At 43.7% G+C, this 24,324-nt stretch overlaps 1 protein-coding gene across 1 annotated transcript in view; it reads right to left on the bottom strand.

Moving 5' to 3' along the window:
* Positions 1–2,961: 2,961 nt before the first annotated feature.
* Positions 2,962–24,324, bottom strand: part of MYOM2 (myomesin 2) — a 724,606-nt gene continuing 703,243 nt past the window's right edge. The window contains exons 32-37 of the mRNA XM_078647923.1: positions 16,654–16,759; positions 13,255–13,418; positions 12,350–12,386; positions 6,265–6,287; positions 6,071–6,126; positions 2,962–3,506 (exon numbers count right to left, since the gene is read on the bottom strand). Coding sequence (XP_078504049.1) covers positions 3,117–3,506; positions 6,071–6,126; positions 6,265–6,287; positions 12,350–12,386; positions 13,255–13,418; positions 16,654–16,759 — 776 coding nt within the window. The 3' untranslated portion in view covers positions 2,962–3,116. The remainder of the gene's footprint in view (positions 3,507–6,070; positions 6,127–6,264; positions 6,288–12,349; positions 12,387–13,254; positions 13,419–16,653; positions 16,760–24,324) is intronic.

The raw sequence follows: 24,324 nt of genomic DNA, 5'->3' as shown, positions 1-24,324 counted from the left end.
AGGGGTTCCGCTCAGGTGGGGGGCGGGGGAGGCGCTGCTGGCATCTCTGGTGCCCATTGAAAAGCCTAGCCCAGCCCCAAATTGACCCTAGACATTAGTTTAACAATTGATCTGCTGTATAACGTTGTGCCAACATTTACGAGATTTTAGCTCAGATGCAATACTGGTATTTACATAGGGCTGGGTTCGCACATGGGTCAGTGAATTCAAAATGTTGAATCCTTGATGTTGAAACTCTTACGAATAATCTGTTGCCATATTTTATACCGAAGCATGCCCGGTATACTTGTGAATACCAGCAGATCAACAAGCTACTCTTCTTTTTTTTAAGGTTCTTTCACATATGAATCATAATTACTTCTTTTAAGATTAAGTAATACATGATTTTTGTGGGACGTAATTTTGTTGACAATTATTTTAAGGAATTCTTTGTTCCTCCTTTTTTCAGAACAATTTGCTGCTTCATTCATTGCGCTAGCACTTTAGGGACTAACCTGCTGCTATTTATACAGAATAATTTGCTGCTATAGCTATAGCTTTTGCACTAGCACTTGCGGGAATTTTGCACACATTGTGAAGATCAATCTGGTGTTTTTTAAAACATATTCTTATTGAATCTATATGAGGCAGATAGGACAGGCTGTACCTCCTTATTGTATTGAAACCTCTCAGTGTATCGCAACTCTGATGGTTTCTATTTGAGCATAAATTGGCTGCGGCACCTCTCGCTAGCATTTTTGGGTCCCCTACTGTCTATCAGCTGATTAGTGTGGTATTCCCTATATGTTTCAAATGCTGATTACACTGTTTGAATATGCGCCACTCGATCTCTGTTTTTAGTAACTGTAATGGTTTCAAATGACTGCACCCAAGTGTTGACTGTCCTGTTACAATATGTGCATTATGTCTCCATGTTTTAGTAATGTTAATTGTTTTATATAACCGCATACAATAAAGACTTCCTTTCCTCATGTGGGAAAGGAATTGTTCTAGACGCTAATCAGTGAAAAAAACACAGAATGAAGAGTTCTAGCTTTATTAGCACATAACAAGAAATACAAATGCTGCATAATTCAATTTAATGAGTAGTGTCCCTTTTATAGCATTCACTGTATTATTTTTCTTTATTAAGAAACGTATGGTTTGGTACAAAAGCAATACCTACAGAAGCTCTGTGCTAACATTATCATCAGGCACTTCCTGTGAGGAGTGCATACTAGATGTCGAAATCAGAATATTGAGTGTACTAAATATCGGAGAGAAAATATCAAGAAAAAAAATATTGACAGTTAAGTCTAGATTTTCTATAACTAACTCCACATACATGTACCTACGCAGTACATATAACTTCAACGCAGGTACAGTTCGGAGTCGTAAATCTATACTTCGATATATGCATTTACCTTTCGATATTTTGTCCCTTGATATTCTTGTTACACAATATTCTTCATGTCGATATTATTAGAACAATCTTCCGGTGACAGTGAGTTAGCCCGACTGACATTGCACAAAATGTTGCAGCTACTTCTCTGCCCTGATATGTAAAAAAAAAAAAGGTGACTGCAGCTCTTTCTCAGGGGGTTACTGTAACTTGTTTGTTTCACGACTTAATATTTCAACAGTAGCACTTCTAGATAAGATATTTAATCGAAATATCATTGGCTCACATATCTAGAAATCAAAGTCAGGCATAAGTACTGGGTAAAATGTCTGCAAGCACCAGTAATATTACCCACTGTTTCAAAATAGGCAGCAGAATGTTAACAGTACCCCTGAAACAGTTTACACTGCTTGCTAATAGTTTTTTTTGTTTCTCCGCTGAATATTAAATTCAGTGCTCCATTTATTTGCAAATGTCTTCTTTTGTAGATCATGTGTTACGTCTCTTTGAATTAGGGCTTTTTTAGTATTTGGCGGAGGGATATACAATCAACATGAGGCTACTATCTCTCACTACAAATACAGTTGTCTATAACACTAGTAATACAGTGGACGAACACCCACTGAATATCGAACGAGTATCCCATCCGGCAAACTGTGTCTAGCGGCCCAGGCTGGGTGCCTGCCTGTGTGAGGCACAAGAAATCATTTCTCAAATTTCAGAAGAGAATTTGTAGCTACTCTGTTGTTTGCTATAGAAGAAGAAAACACAATGATGCGCGGGAAATGCTACATTCCCATTTGCCTTGCAAAACCCATTTCCCTTTGATATGGATAGAGAATACTGTACTGCAGACTTCAGGCCATCGCCGACCTTAAGGGACAGACCAGTTGGCAGTACAGACTCATGAAAGCAGGGCGGCCGGACTGAACCAACGCACCCGTCTTACTCTAGTCTGCAGTGTATCTGTTTCCTGTATACTTTTACAAAGTTTAACAAGTAATGCGTGTCTCTTCTCCTGGCATTTACAGAAGCAGGAACCTAACATTAAGGGCTGTCTGAATGCAGGTGCGTGCTCCAGCTGTTGCACCAGAAGTTTCAGGCTGGATTGCAGTTATATGGAAATTGTGGGGCATATTATTAAGTACAGGCGATAAAATTATCGCCGCTTTATCGGCAGGAAACTGCCGCTAAAGCGGCGATAATGGGCTTGATAATATGTCATTGTGAATTCCCATAGCAGCCCAGGTTCTGGTGTTAACCTGGGCTGCTATGGGAATTCACAAGGGCATATTATCAAGCCCATTATCGCCGCTTTAGCGGCAGTTTCCTGCCGATAAAGCAGCGATAATTTTATCGCCTGTTCTTGATAATATGGCCCTGTGATATTTGTAAAACAGGGAAGAGAAAAGCACAGATAGATTCGGTGTTTTCAATGTGTTGAGAATTATCATGGTTAGCATCCCCGACTTGGATAGTACCAGTGTTCAGCTACTCAGCTGCAAAGTTGTATTATCTAGTATACTGCGAAAGCGATCTTGGTAAAAATGCACACCTCGTAAAATAATAGGCACTCTCGGTTAAGGGCAGATGTTATTGTATATATAACATTCGTAGTGAAAACAAGCATCGTGTAAACATTTTAGATGGACATACACCTACTATAGATTTTCATGAACATCTCTAACAATCTAGTTGGAGCACCGGAACTTTCTTTTATCTACATTTTTGTGCTTTACTTTCTGGTGGATTTTACTCCTTTGGGTGGCACCTTTGCGGGTGCAGCTGGTTTAGATGGAGCTGGCTTGGGAGCCGAAGCAGGTGGTTCTACGGGTGCTGCAGGTTTTGGCTTTGAGGGCTGCGTTGGTTTAACTTCCGGCACCTCTTCGTCGTGTTTGTACACGCTCACAGTGACATCCACCGTTTCTCCTCCGTACTTGTTCCTGACGTAGATTCCGTATTTGCCGGAGTCCTCTGAGGACACACCTTTGATGGTTAAGCTGGCATACTTCGACTGCTCCAGTGACACTGAGAAGTGGTCGTTGAGTTCAAGATCTCTGTCATTCTTCAGCCAGCTCACTTCAGGCGCAGGATCGCCAAACACTGTGCAAGTTAAATTTAGAGTCTAGAGAGGGGAGGAAAACAAACAAATGTAAAATCACACATTTAGTTAATATAAATAAACTCATATAGTGAGTTACTATAGAACAACAGATTTAATAAATATGTTTTCAGGACTGCAAAAGGCATGGAACAAACCAATTGGAGTGTTAGGATCCGAATAGCAATAAATGAGATTGTATGGATATAGATGTCATTATTTTGAATTTACATTTTTATGGATAATACCCGGAAAAACTTTAGCAGTTCCCATTCAATTTCCACACCAGATGCTGAGTCATATTTTACATTATATGATGTGATTTTTGCAAAATACCATGAAATTTAGCAAAGCAGTGTTTTTAAAATTCTAGAGTCAGAGGGTGAAAAGTAGTTGAATTTGTAAATTTGCATTCGTCTCACTTTCACAGTTTCTGAATTTTTTATGTGATGGACATTCTGCACGCAAACATATTTCTCATTGGAAGTGTCAAGCAAATCTGCAACTGTCATATATTTTCTTGAATACACCTGAAACTTTTTCTGACTTCTAAAATAGTTGGAAATGTGCTCCAGATGTAGGAGTAACCTAACAGGGACACATTACAGACTGGTGAACCTTGTCATTTGTGCAAAGGGCTCGCTGACAGGTGCCTTCAATGTGAATGGGGCTCCAATGACTACCCTAAGAGACACAGTGGCTGGTCAGACCCTGGTGAGGGAGAAATGTGTGTATTCTAAACAGTGCATTCTGGAAAAGCTTCTTGGATGTCGAGATTCACAACTCCAAGCACAACATTCCAGTGGTTTGTTCTCCCTGGAATAAGAGCAGTTGTTTTCCCCCATAGCGAGACAGAAGTATGTGCAACTGCAAAGTGGAGTGCATTCTATGCAAAAATGTATCTAATTCTGTCTCAGTTGGGGGCGTAACTACCTAGTTCACATGTAAGAGCTTTAAAGACAGTTATTGATGAGAAAAGAGTTCAGGGATCAAAGAAGAAAGCAATGGATACAAAGCTACTGAATCTTGTCATGGTGGAGCTGTTATTGACGAGAATAGAGCTAAAGTATCACAGACGAAAACAACGGAGCTTCTGAGACAAGTGTTGCCTGCTGTTACACAAAATGACCCTGGTCCAGACTGTATAGTCCCAATTTATGGGAGGCATATGCCGCCTCCCTCCCTCAGTCAGGACACAAGGTCAGGCCCATGCATGGAATACAGAGCTCTGCCACCCTTGAGCACTCATGCTTGGGTCTTGCAGTTAAGTGTAGTGATTATGATTGGGGAGAGAGAGCTGGGGTGGCATGTCCTCATAGCCATCTTTGGGAGAGGTCTTAGATCAGACAAGCACCAGGACAGGGAAGAGAGTAGAAGCAGGACAGGGAGTGCACCAAGACAGGGAGCCTACACTGAAACAAGGAATGCACCAGCTCTGGGACAGAGAATAGAAAGACATTGGGTCAGGATATGCACTGACAGTGGGACAGAGAGACAAATGCACTCTTATATGGAGACACTGGCACAGGGAAGCGATGACATTACAAGCGGAAAAATATGTGATATCAGGGAAAATGCACACAGAGTTTCAAAAAGTGAGTGATCTGAAACCCAATAAAGATCACATTCTTACTTCCACCAGTGGCTGTGCACTGTGAGGACTGCTTCGAACAGATCTTGCTCAGGTCAGGTAATATGAGACAAGTAATATAGCCCAACGGGTTCAGCACTTAGTGCAAAACCGTTACATTCTGGACAGATGTGCAATATATAATATATTCTTTTCTAGACCAGACTGCTCATTACATTGGAGAAAAGTAAAAATAAAAACACATTTTTGACTTAAGTTGTGAGCAAGTTGCAATCATTCGACACTCTTAATCGGGAACCCTAAACCTAAAGCTTTGGAAAAGTCTTGCAGATAATTAACATCTGCTTTCAATATGTGCTCCGCAGTCATCTAGATACAGGCAAGGTGCATTTCCAGCAATGCAATTTGTAAAAGAACAATCTCACTACTGCAGTGGCCTATGAATCCAGTCAGAAAGTAAAAAAACATTTCCTTATGGTAGATAGGAGATTACTTCTGTATGGCGTGAAAATGCTCAATATTCCAGGCACATTGGCAGAATGTTTTCCAGACACTATCATTGGTGTTAGGATGTCTCTGGTACCCCCACCAAATCTGTTACTCCTAGGGGTGATTGAGGATCTTCAGGATTCAAGGGGGTAAAGTGCATTGGTGGGCTTGGGAGACACTACTAAATATTGAGGAGCGAAATATGTCCCTCTGACAGAGAAATGAGAGGTATTGACAGATGTACTATCTTATGGAAATAATCTTTTATGGATGTCTACACAAAAAAGATAAAGGGTCAGTGGGGTGATTACTTTTTTATAGCCACTGCATGAAAGGCTGAGATGTATCCAGAGTTCTGGTTTGAGGGCTGGGGTCGGTAAAGTTGAAGACTGGGATTATGTTTCCTTTTGTGATTAGCGGTATGTGGGGTTGTCATGTTTCAACCATATAAGTAAAAATCAAAAAAAGTGTATATAAAAATGTTGTAATCATATAACTATCTCCTTACCTTCCCATCCATTATAGTTACCACATCAGGTAATCCGCCAATAACTTTGCCACGATCTAAAATATGATCAGATGAAGTAGAAAAGAAAAATTAACAAAAACCTGTTCAAAATCATCGATATTTTTTCAAATAATGGTGGTCAAGTGTAACACAAAAATAAATAAATGTTTTAATCAAAAGGGCAGAATACTTACTCTTCTCAGCGAACGCAGCTTGCCTGGAAGTAAAAAAACAAAAAAAACAATTACATGGCTGTTAAGATATTGGCACTGTGACATTCTAAAACAGCAACTGACCATAAAGTAACAAGCAGTAGGTCCCAGTTTTAAAAATCTTTGCTATTGTCTTTTATTAATGTTCTGTGAGCACGCCTAAGGAGGGGCCACGGAGAAAGAAAACAAGGTGGAGAGTAAGAAAACACATCCAATATAGCTCTCTGTAGCCAAAACCGAAAAGGGGCTCTGAAAGCTCTGGTTACTTTTTGTACTTTTCACTTGTTCCCTTAGCCATTCAGCAGCAAATAGGAGAGCAGAGGATGGAATGCAGGACCTCTGACCTCCAGGTCAGTGACCCAGCTCTCCACCCGTGCAGCTCCTCTGACTGAGCCTCTGCCTCTGTGCCTCCGCCGCTGCTGCCTCTTCCTCCTCTCCGTCAGGTAGTGGTTTGAAGCTGCTGTCCTCGTGTACTTGTGTCGTGCTTGCTTGTTATTGCCTTAATTGTATTTTGTATTGTATTTTTGTTCTAGCTCGTTATTTTGCATAATTGTATGTCGTTCTCATTCTCAATCTTTATTTTTCCTTTGCCTTAATTGTATTCGTCTTGCATTGTATCCTGCCTGTTGTTTTTGCCGCTGCTGGCCCACGACCCCTCACCCTTGTTGGCTTTCCCACTCCCGCCTCCCAGCTGCACTTCCCTACCCCTTCCCCTATTTAATGGCGACCACTGCGCGGACGTCTGAGCAGGACCTCGGACCTCCAGGTCAGTGACCCAGCTCTCTACACGTGCAGTTCGGCTGACTGAGCCTCAGCCGCTGCTGCCCCTTCCTCCTCTTCGCCAGGTAGTGGTAGACCCTGAAGTGCATCCTATTCAACGTATGCTCCCTGCACAGACACACCATAGGGATCTAGGAGCTCCTCAACACCCTCTCGCCAGACATTGCCTTCTTCACAGAAACGTGGACCAACGCCTCCTCCGCCCCGACATCCCAGACGGATACAAGATCCAGAGGAAGACTGCCACAACCACCCACGAGGAGGACTAGCCATCGCACTCAAGAGCTCCCTCAGACTCTCCACCTCCACCACGAATGACTCCTTCTCTACCACCAAACACCTTACTCTCCAGATCCACACCAACCCCAGAACCACACTTCGCGGAACCCTGGCCTACAACCCCCCGGACCTCTCACTCCTTTCACCACTACCCTTGCCAACCTCATTGCATCCCACGCCATCACCTCCTTGGTCTACATACTCATCAGAGACCTGAACTTCCACCTTGACAACCCCAGCATCCCCAACTCCACCACCCTCCTGGACAGCATCGGATTGAAACAGCTCATCACCACCCCCATTCACAAGGCAGGACACACCCTCGACCCTATCTTCGCAGGTGGAAACAACATCCGCATCAGCCACACCACGCAACTCCCTTGGACAGACCAACACTATGTACACTTCCTCGTCAACAAACCCACGCCGCCCAAACCTGCAACCCACCCTACACGAAGAAACTGGAACAAAGTCACTAAGGAACAGCTCAACTCCACCCTCAACCGCTATGTGGGGGCAAGGACCTCTGCTCAAGAAGCCTTCAGCTGATCACACGGACCTCAAGAATTACCAATCCATCTCCCTCCTCCCCTTCGTGGCCAAAGTCACTGAGAAGACCGTCAACGCCCAACTAACAAAATTCATCCAAGAAAACTCCATCCTCAATTTCACAGCAACCACAGCACCAAGACCGCTCTACTCGCGGCAACAGATGACATCTGGACCCTCTCTACCAAGGACAAACCGCGGCCCTGATCCTACTCGACCTCTCTGCAGCATTCAACACCGTCTCCCACCGCACACTCACCGCCAGACTCCACGATGCCGGAATACAGGGACCCGCCCTCGACTGGATTCGCTCCTTCCTCACCAGCAGAACCCAAAGAATCAGACTGTCACCCTTCCTCTCCGAACCCACGGAAATCAACTGTGGAGTACCCCAAGGATCGTCGCTCAGCCGGCGCTCTTCAACATATACATGGCCCCCCTCGCCGGCATCGTCAGACAGCACGGACTCAGCATAGAATTGTTCGCCAACAACACCCAGCTCATCCTCTCCCTCACCAAGGACCCCATCACCGCCAAACACAACTACCAGGAAGGAATGAAGGACATTGCATCTGGATGAGCAGCAGCTGCCTGAAGCTCAAATCAGAGAAGACAGAGGTCCTCATCCTGGGACCATTCCCCTCTGCATGAGACAACACCTGGCGACCCAGCGACCTCGACAGCCCTCCCACCCACACGGACCACGCCAGAAACCTTGGCATCGTACTCGGCTTGTCCCTCTCCATGACCCGACAGGTCAACGCCCTCGCCTCCAGCTGCTTCAACAGCCTCTGCATCCTCTGAAAGACCTTCAAATGGATTCCCCGGAATCTAGGAAGACCATCACGCACGCACTCATAACAAACAGACTCGACTACGGAAAAGCCCTCTACACTGGGATAAACAAGTCTCAGCTCCACAAACTCCAGATTGTAAAGAACACCGCAACCAGACTTGTCCTCTGCATCCCTCAACACAAACACATCACCCAACACCTGCAGAACCTCCACTGGGTCCCTGTGGAGAAGAGAGTAACATTCATGATACTCACCCATGCCTACAAATGTCTTCACAACACTGGATCCCAATATCTCAATGACAGAATCTACTTCCACGCACCCAAGAAGATCCTCCGATCAGCCAACCTTGCATTGGCTGAACCCCCGCGCATCCGCCGAGCACGAACAGGTGGAAGTACCTTCTCCTACGTCACGGCCACGACCTGGAACAAGCTCAAGATCAACATCAGACATGCCACCACCCTGCACATCTTCAGGAAGACCCTCAAGACCTGGCTCTTCAACTGACCGGAGCTGCTCCTCCTCACAGTGTCTTGAGATCCCTACGGGTGAATAGTGTGCTTAAAAAACCCTGATTAATTGATTGAGTGATGTCATTGGTGGTTTAATACTGTATAATATCACTTGCGTTACACCTGGTATTTCGGTGAATTGATATTCTGGTGCACACCCTATTGACCAGGCAGAATTCTGACCTTGAAAGTGTGTAAGAGACTTTTTTCTGAGTGCAGATTAGCAGGTAGAGTTTTTCACAAATCTATTCCAGGCCACTTTGTTTCGGTTCATGGGTCACCAAAGAAGGCAGTTGAAATGCGTTCACTTTGTACAAATGTTTTGCTAACGTTGATATGTTCTTCATATTAAAAAAGCAATTAGCAAAACGGGTAAATTAGTGAGAAAACAATGGAGAAGAGTGCGCTGCAACCACATAGGGCAGACTTCAGAGGTCTCCGCACGCTTTCATAACCCACAGATGGTCGGGATTTGCAAAGCGGGAATTTGATCTCACACAATGGAGCTCATATTCATTTACTGTCTGTCGCTCGTAAAAAGGGAGGAGTACAAATGACCTGGAACGAATGCATTCTTCTAAAGCGATATAGTGGCAAAACCTTCCTCTTCTCGGACACTGTGCCCTGCTGGGTAGATACCTATCTCTTTGCACCTACATGGACTCCTTCTTGCACTTGAACTCTAATGTATAGTACTTAACGATTTTCGATTACACAGGCTTGTCCATTTCAACCCCTTTGTACAATAAAGGAATACAGTGAACATATTAAGCAGCAAAAGCAAAATGAATAAAATACAGTAGGTTTTACAAAATTGCTAACTGTTTGTTTCGTCTGCTCATTTTCTATCAAGATGTGAATTTATTTGATTCTGAAGATCAATTTAGCATCTGCATTTTTGGATAATTTGGATAGGGATGGTGTTTCTTTGCACCGTTTCCACTGTCTACTAAAGGAAGTACGATATTTGCACTACATACATTTTCCCAAAAATAAATTTTGCACAAGTGCATCTGACCAACTGCAGGAACACATGGTGGTGTACAATTTCATTGGAGCTAGAGCAGTCCAAGTAGTTCAGCAGTTTAAATTTTAAATTGCTCTAGCACTAGTGCCATCAGTTGCAACACTGAAAGGCCACACCTGTTTTCTTGTCATATACATGTGTCCCTACAACACTTCCACAGACATTTGTAAATAATGATTGAATACTCAGTCACGGCGGCTTCCTGGAAGCAGCATTAAGGCAGGTGGGGGGGAGCGGATTGGTTAAAAAACACTTACCTCCCCGGTGTCCTCTTCCTGGTTTCTTGGGAGAAACAGGAAGCACAAGAACTTTCACAACACTGCAATGCAGCGTAGTGATTGGTCTGAGCGCTGTGACACGGCGCTCAGCCAAGGGCAGGAGGGGTGGGCATGTTCTCCATGCAGGCTGTAATGCAGCCTGCATGGAGAACAGGGAAAATGCGCATGACTCTTTTGGGTGGCCTGAGAAGGCCGGCCAAACAGTCATTGCACGCTTAGGAGAGTTCTACCACTACTCCCCTGCAGCCCGCCACCTCAAACAAGCTGCCGCAGCAGGAGGAACAAATAAAATGATAATACCATCTTTATTATCATTTTATTTTTCCCTTTCTTTTGCTGCTTCATGGCAGTAGGCGAGGGTCCTCTGCCTTAGCGGAGGAGCCACCACTGTGAATACCAGAAAAAGTATTCAGTTATGTTATAACAACTTCTTTGATGACACAAACTGTCTGATGATGCAAAACCCTTTCGTTTCTTTTCTGAAGGCTTTTGTAAAAAAAATAATAATAACAACTTAATTCAACCGGGACTGCTCAAATTGTGACCCACTGGCCAACTTCTATCACAATTAATAATTTAGACCGGCTGACCAATGAATGTATTATGTAGGAGGACTTCATTGCAAAGATCACACAAAGCCCAAAGGTACCTAAAGCCATTTATATTTTAGTGCACGTTTGGATGAAGGTGACCTTTAGTTGCTGGCTTCAAAGTACGTCAGAAGCACTAGAAGGCTATGCATTATTTGCTCTAAATGGGCATCAATAGTAACTTTTCTGTCTCAAGTTAGACATAAGTAAATGTCATCAAGTTGGGAGAATCTCGCAATACTTATGTCCACTTTCATTCACTTGCTTTCTAATTAGTGTTCGGGTGATAGTATAAAGAACAGCGAGCACTGCTCCAACGGTACTCCAGATGCACAAAGACTCCAGTCAGTCTTGAAAAACTGGCACATAACAATGTCTTGCCAAAAGATTCTCATAAGGATCAGAAAAGTCAATAATAATTCTAGGGACCTGATTCACAAAGGTGAACATAAACTTTTGTGCAAGTTTATGATTGTTTGCTAATCACAAGAGTATTTTATGAGTAGTATCTATACAAGTGCGGAGTCTCCGGACATAAAAGGATAGGACAGTCCTATCTTTGTATATGCGGATACACCGGAGTCTACTTTTAAAATAGATTTGTGATTGGCAAACATTCATAAAAGTAACCAAAAGTGTAAGTTTACATTTGTGAAACAGGTCCTAGGTTTGAGGTGGCGGGTGGGGGGAAGAAATGCAAGGGGATCAGCGAAGTAGCGAGGGCGTAGGGAGAAACATGGAGAGCAAAGAAATGAGCTGGGAAAGGAGAAGGCAGGATAGGATGAAGCAACATAATGTGTGAGCAGTTCAGCAGTGAGGTGATAGGGGTGCTTGGAAGCAACACAGAGTTTGTGGAGGAGCTGGCCAGGGTGAGAATGGCGACACAACACAGAGAGAAGTTATGGGGTGGAGTGATGTGAAGGGGGGAAGCAGCAGTAGAGAGCAAAAACACACAAGAACTCCCACAAAGAGCTTACAGGAAAAGAAAAAAGTAGTTCCCCGACTGCATGCAACATCAGCAATGGAACAATACAAGTCAATCAATCAAAACAGTGTGAAAACAAAATGCACCAGGGTGGGACATACATATGAATAGGGAGGAAAACCATTGCAACAGAGAAGTAAAACAAACAACAAAGACATCCAATCATGCTCAAGCAGCTGATCCAAAACCCATTTAATGTGTAGCAGAAGAAATGGGTCTGGCCAAGACAAAGTTTAAGCTGCCTGTAGCTGAGACCTAAAAACTTACTTAAGTTTCTGAAATTCTGCAAACGCTTCAGTGAAAGCTGTAAAGAAAGTGAACAAAGGCAGACTATTAACAGAATGCCTCCAATACAGTTGTATATCTTGACTAGTGATCCAAGGGTGATAAGCAGTCCTTAAATCCTTGAAAAAGTGAATATCTTGATGACATACCTAAATATGATGTATTAGCATGGAGTAAAATGTCATGCACTGAATTTGCCAATAAGATTGAATGCACCATGCCCAAAGTATCCGCCCTCTTTATGATTATTTGCAATATAAAAATAACGGGCCTACTAAACAAAAAGAAAATTGATGAATATAATGCTGTGGTGAAATGTTGGCTGGTAAAAGGAAAGGTTGCCAGAAACACTAAATAAGTGTAACGTTTTGTTAAACAGTAATACTTTGTTTTTATATAGCGGTCCATATAGCGGTTTTGCCATCACAAACCACTGCAAATAAGATATATTAAACAATTTTCTGGCCACCCTACTGAGTTGGACTTGCTAGGATTGGAAATTAGTCCTTTCAGGTTACAGAAAAAGTCAGAGGTGAGTGCTCACTATTTTTCCATTTTAATAAACGTATCATGATTAGGATAATTAAAGGAAAGAATGCCAATTGACATTTCTTTAATATACAGTGCAAAGCTTTTTTTCTTACTCGACAAAACATACTAGAAATTAGTTCACTTTCATTGTAGAATTAAAAGCATAGGAAGACGTAGCGTGATTAGTAATTACAGGATTACCAAAAACAATCGAGCAAAGTCATATTCGTATAATAGTTTAAAAAATAACTGTATTGTGTGCCGAAATATTTAGTAACTACAGAGTGGTATCATAGGTAACGATGCTTCTGAATCATGCAAATGTCATGTCTGACCGTCAATGATTGGTAACCTACCTTGACCAGCTAAATCAATGACACGTTTGTGCGACGTCTTTGCATCGAAAACCTCAAACGTGTACTTCCCCTTGTCTCTTTCAGTCGGCTCACATATTTGCAGCCAAGCATACTCATCAGTGCCCCCGATTCTCAACCTGTCGCTCGAAGATATCTTTGACTCCCTGGTTGGATAAAAATTATCTTAGGAAGGTTTGAAAAACTCATAGCTGAAAGAAATCATTGATGATATACTAATATTGAGAGGTAGTGGTCATTTTACCAAGTATTCATTGCAATTAAGCCTGTTTAGCAGAAACACAATGCATTGAGCAACAAGCTGAACATTGCTACGATTCACAATACATCAGTTCGAAACAAACTTCATATAACTCATATTTTAATGTACAGCCAGTAAAAATGTGGACCATATACATTTTATTCCATTCTTCATAGTAATTAAAATCTATCTATGTAACCAGGTCGGCATTGTTGCTTGCAGTGAGCCAAGGAGCCCCGATTTGAACACCAGGAGAGCACGTTTGAGGCCATAAAGATAAGAGAATTTAAAGAGTACATAATTTTGCGAGATAAAACATTAGGTTAAAATGTGTCATAAATCAAGTGGTTGCAGATCATTTTCTCAGTGACTACAAATATTGTAGCCTCCACATCCTCTATGCATCATGGTCTTAGGATGCAGCACTAGAGATGTTGACTGAGTGAAGTACCTATAAGTAAGTTATTTGTTCGCAAAACGTTATGAACTACTCAGAAATATGAAATGGCTTTGTACTTTGCATGTTACAGGAAAGTACCTTTCAGAAGGGGATGGTTCATAGATCCTTTAATTTTAACTTTGGAAAACCACAAGTTCGCAGGTCTGTTCAGATGTTTAATCCTATGGCGTCTTCCTGCTACGCAAACCATTCACAAATAGCAAATCAACAACTATGTGCTCAGAAATTCTGTTAATGCTTGAACTGGGATCTCCAATTGCGGCATTCTAAAAGTAGGCCCGGGCGAAATGTGTATACCTTTCATAAAGTGGGTCTTTACAAGTTCAAAACGGCCACAATTTGCAAACATCTCTTACTAGCTATCTAATACACTTATAGGGGGTACTTTTATTTTGGTGCCAGTGACTATTTTCTAACCCAGGCCGATTCTTACCATGCTCCATCGAGGATTTTTACCTGAACAAAGTCTCAATTCACATAACATTCACAACATGAAATGCTGGTAGTTATGAGAGATTACTCCAGTGTAAATTAAATGTTGCCTGTGCTTGCCCAACAGCTACAAGGAACTAATCACAGAGACTCGTGCAAGGCAGGGGTCCCTTAGCCTGTATAAGAAGATTATTCTGGAAACACATCTGAGGGAATGCTAGTGATCCAATGTAAGATTTAAAGGGTCCCAGATAATGAACGAGGTTAGGAGTTTTAATGTTCTACAGTTCCTGGAAGAGCATCTTAGTTTATTGTAAGGTGTTGACTATATAACAATATCCCCAGATAATAGCAGTAATCAGTATCATACACATGGAAAGGTAATAGGGCATTATGTAACTGGCCTTAAACATGAATCGTGGATTTCGTCCTGGGAAACAAGCTGAGCATTACAGCATGAAAACTCCTAGGGCCCGATGTAGGTAATTCCGATTTACTGACTTTTAAATACCGACTCATACCGAATCGGTATTTAAGAGTCGGTAAATTGGAAGAAGGCAAATGTAGGTAAAAAATTACCGATTCTGTAAGAGTCCGTATTTACCGATTCTGTAAATACCGAATCGGTATTTCACATTGATTCCTATGGGCCTTGAAGCCCATAGGAATCAATGTGAAATACCGATTCGGTATTTACAGAATCGGTAAATACCGAATCCTGCAAGGGTGCAGGGGGTGTCACTTTGACACCCTCTAGCACCCCAAGTACAGGCATGTGTGACATGTGGCACACATACATGCCCTAAGGGCATGTCTGTGTGTCACATTGCACAGGTGTGCATGCACAGATGTGCATGCACACCTGAATTCGGTATTTTACCACCCAATAGGATTGGGTGGTAAAATTCCGAATTCTGAAGGCCTGTAGCACTGTAATCAGTGCTACCTACATCTGGGATTTACCGAATCGGTAAAATTACCGATTCGGTAATTTACAGAATCGGTAAAATTACCGAATCGGTAATTTTACCGATTCTGTAAAATAACGGCCCCTACATCTCAATCACCAAATACCGGTCGGTAACGGCCGAATTCGGCCGTTACCGACCGGTATTTGGTGACCTACATCGGGCCCTAGTATTGTAGGTCTCTCACTTGGTCTCTTCCAACTTAACCCACAGTCATTGAACCAATTGGTGAAAATAGGAGGAAAAATACGGTCAGCTGCCACCACCACAAGAGGTAGGGTACACTTGTAGGGAACATGTAAGTATGAGAAATCTAAAGTTCCCTAGAAGCGATCATTAAGGACTAGGGGCCAGATATAGGTGTCCAAATACCGGTCGGAAACGGCCGAAAATACAGATTTTCGTCCGTTTCCGACCGGTATTTGGACATTGGTATGTAGGGGTAGCAAAAACATACAGATTCGGTAAAATTACCGAATCTGTAATTTCTTATGTAGGTAGCACTTTAAACAGTGCTACAGGGCCTTTAGAATTCGTTATTTACCACCTAATACCATTGGGTGGTAAATAACGAATTCCTGTGTACATGCACATCTGTGCATGTACACCTGTGCCATGTGACATACACACATGCCCTTAGGGCATGTATGTGTGCCACATGGCACACAAGCCAGAAACAGGGGTGTAACAGGGTGTCAAAGTGACACCTTGTCCCCCTTGGCAATTCGGTATTTTTACCGATTCGGTAATTACCGAATCGGTATTTGCTATTGATTCCAATGGGCTTCAAGGCCCATATGAATCAATGGCAAATACCGATTCGGTAATTACCGAATCGGTAAATAACGAATCCTACCGAATCGGTACAAATTACCGAATTTTTACCTACATCTTATTTACTGATTTCATAAATACCGAATCGGTAAAATTCGATATTTATGAATCGGTAAATAAGATTTACCTACATCTAGCCCTAGGTAGATAGTCATCAGGCATGCGCACTGTGCAGTGTTGACACTTGCCATATATGTCGTTAATCGACAGTAGAAACAGAACACTAGCTGACCTTATTTCAGTAACACTGGCTTATTCTGTCTTTCTTTGTTAAATCATGGAAACTGATTAATGTCACATTGCATGATGTTTGAAGCACAAACCAACATAGTAGCATTTCCCAGACTACTGCACAGGAAAGATTAACTCAGTAGGTTATGATTTAATCACTACTCATGCCATATTTAGCGATTTAAGGTGACAAAGGGATTATAAAAGATACATACTTCTGATACCACTGAACCTTCATTTCCTCTGAAAAGTATTTCATGAAGCAATGCAATCTAATGCCCTCTGCTGTGCACACGATCTTCAGCTCAGATGCAGATGACCCTGCACATGTTGAAAAGAAGTTAAAGAAATAGTAAATAATATGCTTAGTTTATGCCCAGATTTTGATTCAGATCAGAAGCAATTATGTGAACATTCATAAACATGATTGAAGGACAATAACACATAAATAAGTTCCTTCTTTAGTTTGATAATAGGTAAAACCATTTCCATAGCTAAATTTCGGAAAAAAACAAAATTATCTTTGCGTTATTCTTTATGGTAAAGCTGTGACGAAGAAACATTATCAATATCTTATTCAACATTTACCTCTATAATATTTACCTTTTATAATTGGACAATACAATTTTTGAAAGAAGAATGCTATCTCACCACTACTCTAAACATTTTCAAATTTGCAACAAGGGAGTAACATAAGTCTGCAGCCCATGCAGTGCATGGGGGATCACAACCCTTCAGGGCCCCACAACCAGCCGCGGCCCGCGGAGGGAGTTCGGAGGGGCAGAGAGGCGGGTCGGGGAGGGGCATGGTGGACAGTGGTAAACAAAGAACTCTTCGCATTCAGCAAATATTGTCCTGCACTTACAAGGAAATGCAGTATTTGTGGGCTAATAGGACATTTTAATAAAGTTTGTAGGAGGAGGAAAGGCAATGTTAAGTGTGTGTGGGATGATGATAGTCATACAGGCAGTGAGGTAGAAAGTGGTAAGTCTAAGTGGGATTGTGTGAAGAGCTTGCACGGGAATTTTGGTCTGAATGTTTCTGATGGGTCAGTGAATGGGAAGCCTGTGTGTGACACATCCATAGGGGGTGTCTCCGTTCAGATGTTTGCAGACTTAGGATCACCATATACTATTATAAGTGAAGAAATTTGGAAAGGAAAGTTCATAAAGAAAATAGGACAGCAATTGGTTTCAAATAATGTTCACCCTGTGAGTTTCACGGGCGAGAAATCAATATGTTGGGGTTCAGGTGGTTAACATTCTTTTTTAAAGGGAGGTCAGCAAGAGGGAAGCTGTAGCTAAGTTAGGACCATCACTTTTAGGTTGGATGGACCAGAAAAAATTGCACATCGTTTTGGACCCGAATAGCAGAGAGAAAGTACTTATCGTGGATGACACCAGTAGACTAGAAGAGGTTATGACCAAGGAACTCCGAAAGTTTTGAGTAAGAATTTAGGAGTTCTTAAGGGGTTTGAGCATAACATTGTGCTAAAAAAGGATGCAGTACCTAAAGTGCACAAAGTGAGAGCAATTCTTATGTTAATAAGAGATGAAGTGGTGAAAGAGTTGGAAGGGTTGATTGAAAGAGATGTGATTGAAGAGGTGGAATGTTCTGAATGGATTTCTCCAGTGGTGATAGCACGCAAGAGTAGTGGAAAATGTGTTTATGCATCGACTTGCGCCATTTGAATAACAATATTGTCATTGAAAGGTTTCCGCTTCCTAAGATCAATGAGATGGTGCTGTCTCTCAAGGGAGCGACTTGGTTTTCCACCATTGACCTTTCGGCGGCGTACCACCAAGTTATACTTACGCTGGAGTTAAGGAAGCTTACAGCTTTTATGATACCAATAGGTTGCTACCAGTTCAAATTAATGCATTTCGGCTTAGCATCAGTGGCTGCACTGTTTCAGCATTTGATGTATAAGTTGTTTGGCAAAATGAGTGGATTAAGATTTTTCCAGGATGACTTTTTAGTGTCTGCCAGATGTAAAGAAGAACAAGATTGCAAGTTGCAGGAGGTTTTGGGTGTGTTGCAAGAGGTTGGTTTGGCAGTGAAGCTTAACAAGTGCAAGTTTGCAAAGAGAAGTGTGTCTTATTTGGGACATGTAATATGTGAGGAAGATGTGAAACCCAAACCTGCGTTGGTCAACTCTATTGTTGGTTCAACTGCTCCAACAAGTAAGGAGGAGGCGAGGTCCTTTTTGGGTATGGCTGAGTACTGTGCAAAGTTCATCCCGAATTTTGCTGGTAAAGTATTCAGCATACACTCATTGTTGAATAAGAACACAAAGTTTGATTGGACCACTGAATGTGAGACAGAATTTCGTCAGGTAAAATTGTATTTGGAAAGTGTGAATGCTTTGAGTAGTTTTGACCCCAATCTAAATTGTTATTTGGACGACTGATGCCAGTGACAAGGGGTTGGGAGCGGTTCTATCGCAGATGAGTGCGGATGGTTGTGAGAAGAATATTTTGTTTGTATCCAGATCTTCATCACCTGAAATGAATGAAATGAAAAGAGCATTTATAAAGCGTGGTAGCTACCCTTAGATGTCCTAGCACTGGAGACATCACGCTTGTACCAAAAACAGTTCAGCAACTATTCTGGTGTGTTAAAAAGCAAGGTTTTTAGAAGTTTACAAAAGGTAAGTAACTTGGGCTCTGATCTGAGTTGGAGGGGGAGGGAGTTCCAAAGCCTGGCCGAGTTATAGGAGAACGAGCGGCCTCCACACCTGGCTCTTTTGAACCTAGGATTCGCGGCTAGGAAAGAAGATCTGGATCTGAGCTGTCTGGTCGGCTGATAGGCAGTTATCAGCGATTGGTTGATGATGGGGCCCCAGAAGGCTCGATGAGCAATACCTAGTGCTTTGAATTCAACCCTTTCCCTCACAGGGAGCCAGTGAAGGTCCTTCAGTCTATGTTTCACTGGGAGTCGGCGAGGGATCTGGAGAAGGGTTCTGGCGGGACAATTCTGAATGATCTGTAGCTTTTTTAGGGTCATCTGGGGGGCATCTAAATATAAGGTGTTCCCAAAGTCCAAGTGGGATAAGATCAAACCTTGGATCATGATCTGTCTTGCATGAAAAGGTAGCAGAGGGAGGATTTTACGCAGGAGTCTTAGTAGGCCAAAGCAAGTGGCTGAAAGTTTGACTGCGTGATAGTTGAAATTGAGGGATTTATCTAGCCAGATCCCCAGACTTTTGATGGTGTCTTTAGGCACTGGGGCAGGTCCCAGGGACTGAGGCCATAGTGAGTTAATGGCGGTGTTAGAGGGGTTACCAAGGAGCATAAGCTCTGTTTTGTCGCTGTTCATTTTAAGACAAGAGGATGTCATCCAGTCGGCGACTGCTTCAAGGCAGTTCCTCAGACAATTGGGTGCGGCTTGCAGGGAGTTGAGAGCCACCACCAGATGAGTGTTATCCGCATAAGTGACAATTTTCACTCCAAAAGGGCGGACGACATCGGTTAGTGAGCTCATGTATAGGTTAAATAAAGCTGGGCTCAGGGAGGAGCCCTGCGGCACACCGCAGCCAAGAGGCTTGCTGGGGGAGATGTAATCACCCTCGAAGACCTGGAAGGAGCAATTGGAGAGGAACGACCTAAGTCAGGAGATTGCCATCACCGAGATTCCCTTTCTCCTAAGTCGATGTAGTAGGATGTTGTGGCTCACAGTGTCGAAGGCGGCACTTAATTTGAGGAGGTTGATGGTTGCAGAGTCTCCCTGATCTAGGATCCTCCTGGCCACCTCATTCACTGCGACCAGAGCGGTTTCAGTTCCATGAAGGGGGCCAAACCCCGTCTGGGTGGAGTCCAACAGATTGTTAGTTTCAAGGAACTCTGTTAACACTGTGTAAGCATGTTTTTCCAAAATTTTACTTAGCCAGGGCAGCAGGGAAATGGGTCGATAGTTGGTGGGGTTATTTTCATCCAGAATAGGTTTCTTAAGGAGGGCTCTGACCATGGCTCGTTTCCATGGAGGTGGGACGATGCCCGTGGACAAAGACGCATTGAGGAGTTCCAAAATTATGGGTAAAATATGGCTGGTAGCTCGGAGTAAGGTCCGTGGGGGTGCAGGGTCATTAGGAGATCCAGATTTTACCTGGTGCATAATGGATTCAAGAATAATAGGATCTAACGGAGGGAAATGGTCAAGTGTGACTAAGAGTTGAGGCTCTGGATCAGAGTGTGTCTGAGGCGGGGTCACGCGGCGGGGGAAGGAAGCATATATTGTTTCGATTTTGTGGAGGAAAAATTCTGCTAAGTTATTACAGCGGGTTTGGGCACTCACGGGATCTCAGGGTTTTTCAGGGAGTTGAAGAAGAATTTTTGCTATGCGGTATATTTCCTTAGGTTTTGAGGCTGCCTCATTAATTGTGCTCATTTAATTTTGACCTTGTAGTTTTTAATTGCTGCTCTGTATTCCCTTTTCCTGGAAGGAGAGTAGTCAAGTCGCCATCTCCGTTCAATCTTTTTATTGGGGAGTACTGAGTCGAGTGAGTCAGAGATCCATTTGTTATAATTCTCGTTGGCCAGTGTGGGATCATGGATGCTGGGTGGTTAAGAGGTTTCGAGGCCTGCCAGCCATTTTGACTGAGGGAGTTTCAACCAATTGCGGCTTCTGCGAGTTCCTAGAAAAGGGGAGGGGGGTGAGTCTTGAGTGAGCCAGGATAGTTGCATAAGGAAATGGTCCGTCCAAGGAAGGGGTGAAGGGATGCCAACTCGGAGATCTGAGCTATTGCTAAAAATAGGGTCCAGGAGATGACCTTTAATATGGGTTGGTTTGGAGACTAACTGTTTGAGCTGAAGAGCAGAGAGGCTCCTAGTTAGTTCTGAAGCGGTGACATCTGTGGGGTCATCAAAATGGAAATTAAAATCCCCTAAAAGGGTAAAATTAGATGGGCTGTATGCCAGACTGGCAATAATAGGTGGGAGGGTAGTAGGGAATTGTCCCAGGGCGCCGGGTGGGCGGTATAAGAGCACTCCTGAAAAGGTGCAGGTGGGGGAGAAGTCTATAGTAAAGGGGAGAATTTCACAGTCTGGTATGTCAATGGGGGAGCTGCGACACCCATGACATTCTTTATAGATGACTGCTAGACCCCCCCCCCCTTCCGCTTATGCGGTCGGCACGCAGTATTTGGTAGCCTTGGGGGAGGGCCTGAATGAGGTCAGGTGTTGATTCTGCTTGCAGCCAAGTTTCTGTCAGGAACAGAGCGTCGGGATGTAGCTCTTCTAGTAGAATGGAAATTTCCAAATAGTGTCTGGGAAGGGACCTACAGTTTAACAGGTACATGCTATGCTGCACCTTTATTGGTAGGGGGGTAGGAAGGAATTGAAACCCACAGTGTGGGCAGGTGGTATGTTGGACTGCTGGGTCCCATAAAGAGTGGCATGAGGCCGGGGTTTCCCCCCTCAGCTTGCGTAGGGAGTTAGGGCTGTAGGTTATGGGTTGGGACGGTAAACGAGCAAGGGTTGTGGCCCCTGGCCCCAGCCGGCCATGGACGGGCACAGACGGGCTTGCCTTTGGCGCGCTGCCGGCATGTCCGCTGCGTGTGGAGAACATCTTCTGGTTTTATAGGCGTTACGGGTGTAGTCGTCCAGTGGCGTTGCGCCCTCCTCCCCAGTAGTGATCGGTAATTCTGCTCCTCCCTCCACAACAATCGGGAGAATTCCGTGGTGGACCGGGGAGGTGCGGGAAGCCGGGTATCAGCGGGTGCAGGAGTGCGGGTAAGTGCGGGGATTCCCTTTCATTCGCTACCAAATTCAAAAAAAGCAGCAGTGCTCGCTAAATCAGCTCGTCATTTTTAAAAATACCAGGAGGTGCAGAGAACTTGTTCTGGCTCAGCGCGCGGCCGCTGCGTGAGTGAAAAGCTTCTGTTTTCATAAGGCGTCCTCCTCCCCTCTAACCGGGTAGTGATAGGTAATTCCGCTCCTCCCTCCACAACAATCGGGAGAATCCCGTGGTGGACCGGGGAGGCGAGGGAAGCCGGGAGTCAGCGGGTGCAGGAGTGCGGGTAAGTGCGGGGATTCCCTTTCTTTCGCAACCAAATTCTAAAAAAGCAGCAGTGCTCGCTAAATCAGCACGTAATTTTTAAAAATACCAGGAGGTGCAGAGAACTTGTTCTGGCTCAGCATGCGTCCGCTGCGCGAGTGAAAAGCTTATGTTTTTATAAGGCATCCTCCTTCCCTCTAACCCAGTAGTGATTGGTAATTCCGCTCCTCCCTCAACAACAATCGGGAGAATCCTGTGGTGGACCGGGGAGGCGCGGGAAGCCGGGTGTCAGTGGGTGCAGGAGTGCGGGTAAGTGCGGGGATTCCCTTTCTTTCACAACCAAATTCTAAAAAAGCAGCAGTGCTTGCTAAATCAGCACGTAATTTTTAAAAATACCAGGGGTGCAGAGACCTTGTTCTGGCTCAGCGCGCGTCCCTTTGGAAAGTAAATTGCCAATTATTGAAAGAGAAGCCTTAGCTTGCACTTGGGCTTTGGAGCACTTTCGTGCCATTGTCTGGGGCAAGCCAGTCACCATTCGTACTGATCACCGACCCTTGGTGAAAATTCTAACCACGGAGGGAAATGTAGCAGCGTCAGGCAGGCTGGCAGGAATTTCTATGAGGATGAAAGAATATGTGTACAAACTAGTTTATGTGCCTGGCAGAGAGAATGTTATAGCTCATTGTTTGTCCTTGTTGCCAGCTCCAATGGAAGAATATTTGGATGATCCATGGGGAAATGTCAATATTGCGTTTGTTCAGGATTCTGGGGTATCAGCTATCAAGAAAACCAAATGGTTGCAGGGACAACAGAAGGATGGTAGTTTACAACTATTTTTGGAGTATCTGTGCAAGGACTGGCCTAGGAAGGATGGTGTAACTGATGTTTTGAGACCTTTTTGGGAGGTTATAATGGAAGTGTCTGTGGACAAGGACTTAATCATGCGAGAGGACATAGTCAAACTACCTGAGAGTTAAAGAAACAAGGTTTTGGATTTGTGCCATGATGGGCATTTTAGAGTGGAGAGGATCAAGACCATAGTCAAGGGTGTCTTTTGGTTGCCAGGAGTGGAGAAGGCTGTGGAGAGGTTTATGAGAGAGTGTGAGGTATGTTCTTCAGCAGATAAGTGCTTGAAGACCTTAGGACCACCAAGAGTGAGGGATTACTAAAATCGAACAGAGAGACTAACGCCATACTCGCTTCTACTCGCATTTACCTGCTGCTATTTTCGCTGCTATTTTCTGTAATTTGTATCAATTTTAACACGCCGTTTTTTAAATTGGTTCTTAATTAAATGTGATCTGTTTATTTGCCTACTTGCACTGCTAAAGAAAATCTGTAAATCTCGCTTACCCATACTTTAAAATACTTTGCATTTCACTCGCTATTTGAGCAAGGCTTGGACTCCCCTCCTTCATTTAGTTACGGACGCCATCTTAGGTGGGGGTGATCTCTGGCCATTCTAGGGCGCCATATTGGGAGGTGCTCTAGTGTTGTCCTGCACTTGCTTGCCTACTTAAACTGGGCAATGCAAGCGCGTAGCGGGCGCGCGCCGGAGGCTCGCCAGAGGGAAGCTGCGCCCGTCCACGCACCGGCCGCACACAGTGCCAGCCACGCTGCCTGTGAAACAGCAAACAGGGGGGTAAGTTTTATTCCAGAGAGAAACGCTGCTAAGTTTGGGTAAGAGGGGCAATGGGGGACGCAAGCTTCCTCCAACCTACGAGACAAACGAGGGAAAGCACCTTTGATGCGGACTAATCAATAGTCGTTCCCTAGTTAAACATCATACAGAGATATCAATGGTGATTGAAGATCTGAAATCGGACACCTTGTTTCTAACGGAAACATGGACAAAGGCAGAGTCTATGATGGAATTGGCTCTGGCTTGTCCA

Source organism: Lissotriton helveticus, chromosome 6 (assembly GCF_964261635.1).
Source record: "Lissotriton helveticus chromosome 6, aLisHel1.1, whole genome shotgun sequence".
NCBI classification, from domain to species: Eukaryota; Metazoa; Chordata; class Amphibia; order Caudata; family Salamandridae; genus Lissotriton; species Lissotriton helveticus.
Note: the sequence above shows the minus strand (reverse complement) of the source record. Positions and strands in the feature narration are given on the sequence as shown.